Here is a 13,825-nt window from a genome sequence, read left to right on the forward strand (position 1 = left end):
TTGCTGTGTGTACATAAATACACGACCACCAGTGATGGAAGAAGTTTCCGATTTTTTTTAGCTGAAAGCTGATTAACTCATCTCCTTCTACCTTGTCACGAACCTTCTTCTTGTACTGCATGTACTCCTGGTAGCTTAATCTATGATGATACATTATTATATGTCATTTGTTGACTATATATTGAATAAGTAATATGAAACTACAAAGTCACTAGATACTAAAGCTTTAAAATAAACAGTGGGGTAAAAAAAAGTATTACATACGTTTTACACTGCCACATACTGGAGACCAGTGGTAACTCCAACCCCTAAATCCACAACCCCTGAACAACAACAAAACATAGTAAATAATCTTGGTGTCATATTTGTTCTTTAATCATCAATGGTTATCACACAGACCAACAAGTTTCAACATAAAAAGTATTCCAGGTCTTCACAGTATTGCATTTTGCACAGTGTTATACAGACTACAGAGTTTTTGAGTGAAGGCACAAAACTAGAGATTACTTCTGCAAACGAAATCCCTACAGACAAACATGATGAACTCAAAGATATTAAACTTGGCCGCGGAAACAGTTTTACACAACATAAAACTAACTTTATCTCTAAAGACTCACGGCAATAAAGGTAGTAGTGTCATAATCAAACAAACATTAACTCCAGTTAGAATACTTGCTTCTCAGCCTTTTTTTCTCTCAGTTTCAGAGCTCTTTGCACATTTTCCCAAAACATCTCGGAACACAGAAGTAATAAAATCTATTTTCAAGACTTTTCCAAACCTGTGCACGAACCCTGCTGATTGTCCAGCATACAACACATCCCTTCACATGAAATCCAACGGCTCAAAGCTAAGTGCTCTCAGTCGGTTTAGTGCAACTCTCCTTCAAATTCCATTAAAATAGACCTCGCTCTGCTACAAAAGTACACATAATAGTACAAGATAACAGTATTTTATAAGTACTTTGCTTTTTTTTTGCTACATATGAAGCATGCTTTCACAGTAACACAATAGCTACATATGTAGTAGTAGTAGTAGGGCTGCATCATGCATCTTCTACCACCTTCCAATGACTGAGCACCAGAAACTCACAACAGGAAGCAGTTCACCAGACACAAACCTGAAGCACTACACACACTCCTCCACACCCGCATCTTTCAAGAGCTATGCTGCTGCTTCAATAAAAACCCCACAACTCGGATTTCGATGGTTACAGGTTTTATATAGGTTTTATCATGTAATGTAAATAAGACACTTGGTTTCTGCAAATGGGGGTAGGAGATTAGAGAAACCTGGTGTCTCATTTACATTACATAATAAAAACTGATCGAGCTTTGTGACTCATGTAGCTGACAACAAAAACTGTTCACTGTTTTCACTGTTGATACAACTCTGTGTATCTGTTTTTCTAGAACAGAAACTGTTTTTTTAATTGACAGCAGCAGACACACTTGGGCTAACATCACCACTATCTAAATTCACAAAGTGCTAGAGGATTCAGAAGTCTAATCACACACAGATCTCTGGGATACTCAGTGGGAAATTTGTCCAAATTTATCTAGATCAGGTTTTCATGTGGTGAGAAGCAGAGGAGGGTGGATCTGATGAAACCCTACTGAAGTTTACCCTAAGCATTTTAGGGCCCTGAAGCCATTAAAAACTGCTAATGCCTTTTTTGCTTTATATTCCATATATATTCCATTTAACATATAATATTACTGAATTTCTAATATTTCAATCTGACTTCATTTGTTTAACTGGTGGAAAAAAATACAGTACAGCATCTGGCTTAAAAATATTGGCAACTTCCGCTAAATTTGGAACAAATCATTGTTGATACCACTGCTGGTCAAGCCTTTAAAACGGGTGCCTGCAAGCTTTATTCACTTATATTTAAAACTTTTTTATCACCTCATTAATTCCAATTAGAAATGTAAATAAAGTAAACTAACTTCAAAAAACTAGAAATTTAAAACAAACAAACAAAACAAAACAAAAAAAACATAATGGTGAAGCATCAGAAGAGTGTCTGTCTCTCAGCAGAAGAATAAAACACCAAGATGTGCGTCAAGGATTTTGAATTCTGTATTATGTAACTGTATTCAAGTCAAATACTTGAAGGCCTTGAATTTATATAACATAATTCAAGGAATTTTAAAACCTTTCCAGGACCTGCAGACACCCTGTTGAAAATTAAAAAAAAGATATTATTTGTGTTTGTGACCCAGATAAATGTTCTGCCAAGTTTAAGTACTGTGGGACTACTACTTCCACTTGACGACACATAATAGCTTTGTATACAAAATATCTATTAACACTGTCAACAAAACCTAAACCAATGACGGTAAAGATACATTTTACACTGAATACCATCTTTTACATATACATTCTTATGACTGAATGAGTGCAAAAATGACATGTAAACAGATCGTACGGAACGATGCAAAGAGAGAGAGGAATGATTCTATAAACAAGCTGTCATGAGTTGTTTAGTTTACTGCAAATGTACTGTATGCATTCACGGCACTGTAAGTCACTTTGGATGAAAGCGTTGATAACGACGTCATTCGTTTGTGATCGGAGAATCTCCACCCGTTTCTGTGTGAATGAGTGCGAGTTTAAGCCTGAGCGAGATAAAAGTCAGGTCTTAAAACACTGCATCTCTTCAGTTGTGAGCTATACATTAACTCGGAGTACATTCGTTATATGTGTGGTGTCCCTCCAGAGCTGGGCCAAGCTGCTCCTGCATGTACATGGCTTATTTTATCTGGCAATGTCGTGGAGAGTAAAACGTCTCAACTTTTTTAGCACAAAGACTGGCATCAGGGTAGGCTGATTTAAGCTTTAATTAAAGGATAAGTCTGGTGTTATTCTATTTTTTTTTGTTACAAATTCCCCAAAAAAGACCAAAACCAAGTATCCCAAGCCTTTTGGTTCACACTGAAGATGTAAATATTTAAAAACAGTGCACAAATATGTAGTTTCATGATCAAAAATTTGAGACTGTAGTATTTGGGGCAGCAGGACAGTGTATGTTGGACTGAGTCAAAATAAACTACAGTGTGTGTGCTCATGGCAATGAAGGAACATGTGAGCCAACAGTGTGGCTCACTGATGTGTTGTAATAGTTTCTGGAGCTCTGATAAATCTTATTCAGGCTTTGATACACACACACACACACACACACACACACACACACACACTATTGTTTGTAGGAGACTTTCATTTTGGTTTCTGGGCTTTTTGTGAGATTTGTTGACAAGAATAAAAATACAGAACTTATCCTTTAATCTGTGGAAATGTGTGCTGGTCTTCACAACTATGGGTATATCAGAGAGCTTGACAGTTGTTAGAAGGTGTATCTTGATGGTGCTAGGCTAGCAGATTCCCCCTTCATCCAGTCTTTGTGCTAAGCTAGGCTAACACATCCTGAACCGCTCTTTGTTCTGAACACAGAGACATGAAACAGATATCTATTGTCTCAACTGACTCTGGCTAAGGTAGAAAACAAGTGTTCTTCCAAAAAAAAAGTTGTACTGCTCCTTTAAAGAAAGGCTGAAAAGTGGGTTAACTAGTGCACATCTGGGTTTACCCTCCACTACATCTCTGGTTTAAGCCTGCCTTGGTGACAGACTGGTGGATGGCTAGCTCCATACAGCAGGACCACTACTGCAAGGAAAAATAAAAATCATAAGTATTTTCAAGTCAACATATCCAACATTTCTCTCTATATACAATTACCAGAAAGTCTCTGAAATGGTCCTAATGTAGAGAAGCCCACCATCTGTCATCTGAAGCAAGTTCAAACAAAAGCCAAGAATAATATGCAGACTGTATATGACCCAGGTCTGGTGTCATCAGTCTCTTGTCTGTGCTTTATAAACCAAATCAGAGCTGCGAGGGTAACACATAACAACATGTCAGCTAAAAAAATGATCCCCTAAAAAAAAAGTTCCCATTATTAATTACCACTATATGTACAGCTAACGATTAGGGTTACATTTTAAAATCCATGAATAGGGTCACCTTTGTTGTGCATATGTGACAATATGTCTGTTTATGGGTTTGAAATATTATATGAAAAAGTGTGAAACACATTCAAACCTAAGACAATAATAGTTTTTAAACTGCCCCATTGGCCAGATAATGCATTTCTGATGGGGAAAAGACGCACCAAAAGATATCCACAGCCTCCCCCTTACAGGGTGATGCACCAAATCTAAATCAACATCTGCTACACTTCTGCAAAAATGCTCTGAGAAACTGGTGGCAGAATTGTCTGTCTGTTGGTGGAGGACGTTACAAAACAAACAATATTTCAATCAAAAAAAGGTATAAAGTATTCTGATGGTGTGTATTATTTTTTGGCACAATGACTCAATCAATGAGGATGAACCAGTAATCAGTCAATAATTTAATCCCCCAGCTTCACCATTATTTTGGAGGGAGTCTTGATGCTGGTGGTGGTGCAGGTGGTGAGGGTCTGATGTTGGAATCTGCTTCACAAGGTGGAAACAGCACTCTCTTAGTGCAGTTTATTGACAGTTCACCATGCCCGTCAAGCTCTCCATTTTTGCACTGTACAGTGCAGTTAACACTGGTAACAGGGGCAGATTTATCACTCCAAGATTATCAAATAAATAAATTATTACATGTCTAAACAATGCATCCTTAATTTCAGACAGAGGTAGACAAAAGACTTCTGACTTCAGTGATTTCTTTACCGTTTCTGGCAGATTTTATCACCTGTAGCTACCAAGCTAATTAGGCTAACATACGCTGGTTAAAAACAATGTCGGGCTGCTTAGCTCACATACATGTTTATGTTTTCAAACAGTAATCCCTAATGTAGGTGGAAAGCTAGCAAACCAGACATGTTAATGATTGCAGTTTACATTAAGCCAGACAGACTGTGTTTTTTTGACTTAACGTAGCCACGGGACACGTGGTCAGTTTTGTCCTGCAACAATTTCAGTAAACTTAATCAGACAAGACAGCTGTGTTCTCAGTGCTGACAGAAAGGTAGCATTTCTTTGTGCAATTCTATTATGAACAGAAAGTGAGAATAAAGTAAGAAAAATATGCATCTGGAGTATATGGAGTCTGGAAAATGCAGACAATATGACCTGCCTGCTCTGAAGTGAAGTTCAGTTTCCTATCACAGCGGATCTTAAGACTGCCGCCGCTTCAACGTGCAGAGAAATCCAAAGCTTGACAGACCGGCTGTGCTTAGCTGTGGATGCTAAGCTAATGTTGAACATATATTATTCAGACGAGGGGTCAACTGATGAACTGTGTCAACTAGTAAAGGTGATCACTGGCAATAGTTGCTGCCATTTGGCCTTAAAAGCACAGACAGAGAGAAGATAACTGGACTGATCAGGAGTTTTTGGGAAACCAGGCCGAGATGCAAAGGTTCGACCAGAGGAGAGGACGTGTCATCAGCATCACTGGGACCTACTTATACTCAAGCCATCTGATTCAGGAGGATTTCCATGATCAGACCTCAGCTGTCATTAAATCTTAAATAAGTAAACTCATACAAAAGCACATTTTTACCTGAAGTTTCTCTAAAATTGAGTAAAGAATTCAGAACAGAAGTAATACTAAAGACTGAGACTATCTATTATACTGAGATAAATACTATGATTTGTGCTGTCTAATTAGACAAAAGACTAGAAGCTGACATTCATTTATATGTTTGAACACTCACATCCCACTGAAAAGCACCCAGTGTAACTATTTATAACCGTTTATTTCAGTAAAATAATCTATGGAAAAGTACAAAATACACAATACGACAGTGTTGGTGATAAAAAACCATCACAATATATACCGTTATGTATTTGAATACATCGAGCAGTAATATTTATTATTGCATATTGTTCTTAAACCCTGTTATGCAGTGTTATGTACTGTGATCTCTAATGTGTTTTCTTCAGTTTGAAACAAAATGGAAAAGTTAGTTTTGTTCTATTTTTGTATTTATTCTCTCTACTGGGGATCAAACTGCCCAAAACCAAGCAGCAGTCATTTATAAGAGTTTTTGATTTATAGTTTAGATTAACCTTGTGCTGAAAAAATGACTTAAGTGATTCTCATAGTAGCTGCAATTCGATGAATACTCTAATTGTTGCATCTTGTACAGTGTATGCAGAGAGTCACTTACATTTTGTTGAAAATTTCAGATTTGCATGTCATTTCAAAAAAAGATTTCATAAATGACTATTTAATTTTCAGTTCCATACCTACTAAGAAACTTAAACGTGCCATTTGAAAAAAGAGTGTAGGCAAGGCAACCTTCTTGTAGGCAAAAGGTTTGTGGTCAAAACAAATCTGATTTGAGCTCTGTGAGTTATTTCAGTATAAAGCACTGTCATAAAGACACTTAATTAATTTAAGTTTTATTATACTGAAGAGGAACTGCTTAATGTAACTACTCCAAAGAAGACTGATGTGGTGGATGTGACCTTGCAGTACTTTTCCACAGGTTATCAAACTGGAATAAAGTCATTGTATAATAAGGTTTTACCCACTGACATCCCCTCTCCCCGGTGTGTCCCTACAGTTCTAGGCCTCGTACCCGGTGGAGCGGCGGCGCTGGTGGTTCCAGATGTCGTCTCTGTGTTCGGGTCGGCAGAACAGCCTGGACGACTGGGCCAGCCGCTCCCGGCGCTCCCGTTCCCGGTCTCGTTCCCCGCCTGGTTTGGAGAATGGAGGACGGCTACCAAACTGGGAGGAGGACTGGGACCTGCTGTCATGGAGTCCAGACGAGGACAGCTGACCTCCTGCTGACCTGGGAATGACACAAAAACATGAACAAAGCAAATAATGGGTGTTGTCCTATTTTCACTATTCCTTCTCTCCTAAAGTGCCTGGCAAGTGATATCCACCACAGCTCAGTGTGGAAGCCAAGGCTGAAGACACCAACTTTTTTGGAATATCTGGTGTTACCACAACTTTCCTGTTCTGGGTCAAAGTCAAAAAGCCACTGTAGCAGACAGGCACAGTAAGAGACTAGCTGATGAACACAGCGGAGCATTTATCAGCTTAAATGCTGGATACTTCCCTCAGGAGTTGGTAGAGACCAAAATCAGTGTGTGGTGTGTCCTGTTACGCCGTGGTGACCAGTTTTAAAAAGGCAGTGCATATGCTTAACACAACAGGGTGTTCAGTGCACCACTGTATCCCTCTAAATAAACGCTTTGCTTCACTTTGTTGCAACTGAATGTGCCCTTGCTGATAATGCTGTCAGCAACCCAACAGGAGAGACACTCTGCAGATTTCATTACATGGTCCTGTCATATACTAGGTTTTTACCTAGTCTCACTGTCAATGCAGTCTTTTTCAAACAATTCTTAGCACTTATTTTAATCTGCTTGGAGTAACAATTGGGAAGAACCTCTTTATTCTTCACTCACATCACTGCTGATATTTTGATAGTCAACACTCACTTTCAAAGTGGGAGGAAATGTTCAGTTGGGATCACTAATGAATGCAATGACAAAATCCAGGAATGTCACAGGTGAATAATGTCACTCACAATATGCAAACTCACACACACACACACACACACACACACACACACACACACTCTTTCAGCAGCACAGTGAGAGACAGGTAATCCCACTCCCTTGACTGAGCGGAAGGACAAAGTGTCACATGTTTAGTGATGAATTAAACATGACGACAAATCAGAAATCTGACAGACGACACAAGAGTCCTCATGAATGATTTAGCAGCCACTCTGTTACCTTTTGGCTTTGATTCAGACCAGCAGCAGGTCGGAGCAGCAGTTTACCTGCCCTGTTAGGACGATTCTGCTTTTTAAAGCTGAATTTGAGTAGTTAATAAGAGGATGTTCTCACAACTTAGTTTTCTTGTCTGTCAGGTGGTTAATTTAATTGAATCTCTGTCTGCAGCAACAGTGTGTTTATTTATTCATATGATGACTTAATAAAAGTGTATTTATTAATTTCATAGTAAACTGGTAAATGTTTTTTTGTAGAATTTGTGCAATCCAAATTGCACCAACATTGAATTCTATGTGAAACTTAACTCACCTGCTTTTAGTAATTCTGTGAGGTCCATTATCAGTTGGCTGCTGGTGCTATTGAGAAGACAGAAAAGGTCAAAGTTCATGTTTTCACTACAGCACTCAAAGACCACGGGCAAAAATCCAAGCAAAAAAACAGTTCTCAAACTTTAATTAAGTCAGTGATTTGAAGTCGGTGTGTGTTGTGTCATGACAGACTAAGACCTATGTGCGTATGTGTGTGTGTGCTGTTGTACCTTGTAGTGGTTGCACTGTAGCGGACTGCCGTTAACCTGGTAATACTCCACCAATCTCTCGGCCAGAGCGATGCGTCTCAGCAGGTTCTCAATGAAGTGCTGGATTCGAACTTTGCCGCAAGTCTCCTGTCTAGCTGCTGCTTCCAGAAACTTCTGGATTGTTATCACCTCCCTGGAAAACAAAAATGATGCCAATAACCAAATCTAACCTAATCCCTCAGAGCGAGTCAGCATTGTCACGGCTGAAGGAGTTTTCAGGCAGTTTATTAATGTCAAATTTCTTGGCCTTGTCAGAAAGTTCAAGTAGTTTTAAGACATCTGGCAGCCTGAGTTTTGACATTTCAGTGCACAAGTGATTCATGCGTGACTGGATCAGACGTCAAGGTGTCCTGAGTGCATGCCAAAGGACCCAGCATTCCAGTGGGCCCCTACATGTGCAAGGATGGATTAAAGGTTAAATGGAAAAGGTTCACTTAGCAGTTGCTGTGGATATCAACAATGGTCCCACAGCACAAAACACCCAGAATACTATATGTAGATTTTTCCTCTTCAAGACTGCACTTGTGATGCAGTTTGAGAAAAGCACCGAAACTGATGCAGCAGTGAAGTGATATTGTCTTTTTTACTCCACACATTGTCTGTTCGTCTTAAAACCTGGCTCCTACATCACCCATAATGCAACTCAACAACAGACAGTTGGGTTGGAGACTGGGGTGTGATATGTTAGTAGGTGCTAATGTGTCCTGGAGCCTGCAGCAGAGGTGCAGCGCATATATCAGACATCACATGGCTCAGAAACTAAAGGCTTTATACTGCTATGTAGTTATATCCCTCCCCAACACCTGCACAAGGACACTGAGGATGGAAAATCAGCTGAGTTTTCCTTTAAGGTCTTCAGATGCCCACACCAGTCAAACCCGTTGCCCTTTTACCTCTCTCGTCGTTCCAGTTCATTCTCCGAGGCGTTGAGCTGCTCCCTCAGCGCGGCGATCACCATGACAGCCACGTCCACCTGCCGGCTCAACGACCTCTCCCGTTCCGCGACCTCCTGCCTCTCCTGGGCCAGGTGCTGCGAGTGAGCGCGCTCACACAGGAGCTCCGTGTCGGTCTGGGCCAGCTCCGTGCTCACCTTGGCCAGACGGCGCTGCATGGTGCTGTCCGCCGCCCGCAGGATGCTGGCCAGTCGCCGGCGCACCGCAGCTGAGGCCGCCGCCGTCTCCAAACCAGAGTACGAATTCTGCTCTGGTGGTTACAGTACAGGGAATACAAGTCACTGCAGATGTAAGCATGACTGTACTGTTTGAACTACACTGGAGGTGTCCCCCACATACAATCTCAACATTTCAGTGACCCTGAAAACATCATCTATAAATAAGACCCTGCTCCAAAAACAATGTAAGTAAGTGAATCTGAACGTACCGACAAGATCCAGATCCAGGTCCAGGTCCAGGTCCAGGTCTGGCGGGGGGCCAAGAGGAGCCAGTGGAGGGAACGGGAAGTGATGGTGGTTGAGGTGATGGTAGCCTGCATCGGACTTTTTTGTTTTGTTATCTTCCTCATTTCTACCTCCATCTCTCTCTTGGCCATTGTCTTCCTCCTCATCCTCTTCTCCTGCATCTTCATCCTCTGTGCCTCCCTCCTCTTCATCTTCCTCTTCCTCCTCCTCGGCCTGCGTCCCCACCCCGACGCTCTGGGTGCGCCTCCTCACAGAACTGTACGAGTGGAGGTATCCGCTGTCCCTGCTGTCGCTGAGGGAGCGGGCGTGAGGCGGCCGCCCCGCGCTCTGCTGGCCCCTGCGAGTCGGGAGGCTCATGTCGTGCCAGGGGATCGCCGCCGTCAAGGGGTCAGGGAGTTTACCGGTGATGCTGAAGCCGCCGGTGATCACATCCGGCGAGCGGTAAGAGTGGCGGTACTCCAGGTGGGCGCGGAGTGAGGCCAGGCTGCGGAAACGCTCCTGCTCACCGCAGCGGGGGCAGCGGAAGGGGAGGTCACAGGAGGTGATGGGGTCGGTGATGGCGCCACAGGCCTGGCCGTTCCTCTCTAAGAGGAAGGAACCAGAACCTCTGGAACACAACTTCTGCTGCATCACTCTGCACCTGGAATACAGACAAACCTGAAGCTTTTCAACCTGAAACAATGAGTCAGTTAGTCAATAGGTTGGGGTTTTGGATTTGTCAAGCAAAAAAAGCTATTTAAGGATGTCGCCTTGAACTCTGGGAACTGACATTGTTCTGAAATTTTGCAGAATAATGGTAGAAAGACATTTGATAGATTTAGAGCTGAAAAACAGCTAATTAATTATCCTGTCTATGAACAGAAATACACTATAATCACTTCACCTTTTAAGCCATCATCATGTAAAAAAGCCAAACATCCTCATGTTCCATTTTCTCAAATTTAAGGATGTGCTGCTCTTACATGATAACATACTGAATATCTCTGGGTTTTGGACTATTGGTCAAACAAAACAAGGCATTATAATGCATTTTTCATATATTCTAAATTTTTTCAAACTAAATGATTAATGTATTAATCTGGAAAAATAATAGAAAAAATGACACATAATGGAAAAAGATGTTGGCTGAAGCCCTGAACTACACAAGTCGTTATTAAAGTTTAGAATGAAAGTTAAATGGAACCAAACAGACCAGAACAGCATGGAGAAATATTTAATGATCACTGGGTAATACTGAAGAAAAAAAACTCCAAAAGTAGCCAAAAGACTTTTTGCTGATATTAATTTAGTATGGCACAATATTAGTTTAGATATTCAACATGTTTTGTTTTAGGAATTGATTTAAGAACAAAGCTGTTAGTAATTGAGGGTTAAAAAAATAATAAAAAGACTCATACTATATATGCAAATGTGTATGTTGCACTAAGAGACTAGATGTAATTATGATAAACAGGGGCCTGATTAAGTCATGCAGGAGGGGTGGGCGGTGGGGGCATTGTCCATGCCTGTGGGATCACATTTTATGATTAAAATGATGTATACTTATTTGTCATGTTATTTGGCATTCATTTACTACTCTGTATAACCAATGTAACTACTGATAATGTGCAGTTTATTAAAACTGTTTCCCAATTTGCCCAAGTCCTACTGAAGTTTCTAAATCTGTACCTGGGTCTGCTCTGTCAAGTCAAATGATTTACAATAAAAACAGATGACAATAACCTGACACTGCTCAGTGTATACATGTCATTGCAACAGACCTGTGTTTTCATGTATCAATGAGTTACATAATCACTATAATCAAAGACAATGTGGCAGCATGACACCACAGTGCTTTGTATTGAAACTGTGTGATTTCCAACCTGAATAAATGCCAAGAGGACAGACTGGACGGCAGCAGGTGACCTGAACAGGCGAACAGCGGCTTTACTCCCCAGACACAAACAAAACAAACTGGGTCTTTTACATTTTACAGTTTCCCTCTGGTGTCCGTTTAATTCTGCGTCTAAAAACGGCGTAACAGGTCAATTCCTCCCACAGTCTTTAGCATTTTTGGCCAACTCAACGTTAGCTCTGCTCTGTACGGAGAGAGGGGGCTAACGTTAGCTAGCAAAGAGAAACAACCGCTGAATCATTACTGAACATGAATCAGATTTAACGTGCAGCTCTTACCGAGTGTAGTTTAACGGCAGACTGCGAATAAACGTCTAACCGTTACTGTCTGACGGTGGCATGTCGCAGATGGACACAGGCAGCAGCCCGCATGATGTCATTCATTCAACAGAGGACCAGCATCAAGTTAGCCCAAAATAGTCACAGCAATAACAACGAGACATCCGGTCAACGTTTTCAAAATGAAACCAATACAGTTACTTCCGGTCTGGATTTTCAAAACATTTTAAGTATGTCTTTGTGCCTCTTCTATTGTCTGTGACTTTTATTTTAAACTGCTGCTTTTGTCTGTCTCTAAGGAGAAGGTGGGCTTTATTGTTGACTTGTCCAAAAAGACGAAGAAGGAATGAGATGCTGGCTTAAAAACACAAAAACTAAAGGAAGCTCTGATAGCTGAAACAGAGAAGAAGAAAGAGGCTGAGACATGACTGGCCAGACGGGATGAGGACACCTTCAAAGTCAGAATTTCACTGGCCCAGGCTGGAAACAACCTGGACAAGTCTCAGTGCCAGTGAAGCTCTTTAGAAGAACTGTGGAGAAATGTGGAGAAACAGCCTCTCTATTCTCAAAATTTTATCATTCCTAACCCCTATGTTCTCCTCCCTCCTCCTGCCTTTCTCCCCTCTCTTTCCCCTCAGTAACACCTTTAACCCCATGCTCCCAATCTTCCCTCCCAACTCTTCACTCCCCATCTTCTCCCCTCCCCATCTATCCACTCTGACTTCAAGCTGGTAAGCCAGCAACTTCATGTGTGGGCTTTCTCTGGGTGTTCCACTTTTCTCACACGCTCCAAAGACACAATGTGATCATGTTGTAACACAAAAAAGTTGACTCTTACATACCCTTAGTTTGACTTGAACTCAGACTCTACAAGCATTTCGTACTGAGTTTGAGTCAAACTGAAGTTTGGACAGTGTGACCCTCTGTCTGTCCTGTGCTGTTTTAATGGTTCTTTGTGGAGTAAGGGAAAATCTGTTTCATCAAGCTGCTGGCAGGACTTCAGGTCAACCACCTCTTGGAGATTTGCTGTACTCCAGGGGTTGACTGGCTGAGGCATTTGGCTGCTGCCTCAGTAGTTTGGTGTTTTTCCCTCTCTGCTGGTTCCATAGATGCATATTTTATTACAGTCCTTGCAGTGTTTAGTGAGGCAATTTTCCATGAAATCATATAATCTTGGATTATGGTGACATTTTATAAGTGCATACCTTAGCTGTGACTCTGAAACGCTCGGATACCGTTTATCATTCTGCACTAAGATTTATTACTGGTGATAACTGTGATCTATATGCCAAGGCTGTGTGGCCCCTCTCTTTGTGGGGTGGGATAGACACTGGGTTTTATTTATTCATAAGGCCCTTCCTGGTTTCTTAGCCTTTATATTACTTCCTTGCTGTTAATGCGGGTTCTTATCAAACATGCTTGAAGGGTTGGATTAAGCAGGTGCCAGCTGTTTTTACTGACCTCGGAAAATCCTGTTTTTGTTCACCTGCAATGTGGAATGATATGCGGAACAATCTACCTCATTTTTATCCTTAGAGCAAGTTCTATTTTTTTCTCATCTTATTTCACCAGCTGTTTTGGGATTTACTATTTCACCAATTTGGTTTTAAAAAAACAAACCAAAAATTTTTTACATTTTATTTTTCATTTTATCTATATTCTTTTCTGTGTTTCTTCTTTTTTATTAACCTCACTATGTTGTAAATGAGATCTATACCTCTGTGTATTTCCAAATTAAATTGAATATTGCAATGAAAATTCAAATATTGCTCAATGAATTGCAATTCACCTTCTGTCCTTGTGTGTGTGTTGTGTGTGTGTGTGTTCTCCCTGCAACATATGATCATGTGTGATTTCACATGTGTAATTACTGTGACAAGGCTCGGGGTCTAAAACAACTCCTCTGA

At 40.9% G+C, this 13,825-nt stretch overlaps 1 protein-coding gene across 4 annotated transcripts; it reads right to left on the bottom strand.

Moving 5' to 3' along the window:
* Positions 1-351: 351 nt before the first annotated feature.
* znf365 (zinc finger protein 365) lies at positions 352-12,069 on the bottom strand. 4 transcript variants are annotated; one of them, XM_051076690.1, is made up of 8 exons: positions 11,919-12,069; positions 11,609-11,824; positions 9,710-10,386; positions 9,223-9,532; positions 8,291-8,462; positions 8,062-8,108; positions 6,582-6,794; positions 352-2,181 (listed from the first exon to the last, which is right to left on the bottom strand). In XM_051076690.1, the coding sequence occupies exons 3-8, from the start codon at positions 10,374-10,376 to the stop codon at positions 2,106-2,108; spliced, it is 1,485 nt and encodes a 494-aa protein (XP_050932647.1). In that variant the 5' UTR covers positions 10,377-10,386; positions 11,609-11,824; positions 11,919-12,069; the 3' UTR covers positions 352-2,105. The 4 variants fall into 4 exon arrangements, with proteins under 4 accessions (XP_050932647.1, XP_050932648.1, XP_050932646.1 ...); XM_051076691.1 differs by lacking the exon at positions 11,609-11,824 and having other exon boundaries at positions 9,710-10,380; XM_051076689.1 differs by lacking the exon at positions 11,609-11,824.
* Between the last annotated feature and the right edge of the window lie 1,756 nt (positions 12,070-13,825).

Source organism: Lates calcarifer, linkage group LG16_LG22, assembly GCF_001640805.2.
Source record: "Lates calcarifer isolate ASB-BC8 linkage group LG16_LG22, TLL_Latcal_v3, whole genome shotgun sequence".
Lineage (NCBI taxonomy): Eukaryota > Metazoa > Chordata > Actinopteri > Centropomidae > Lates > Lates calcarifer.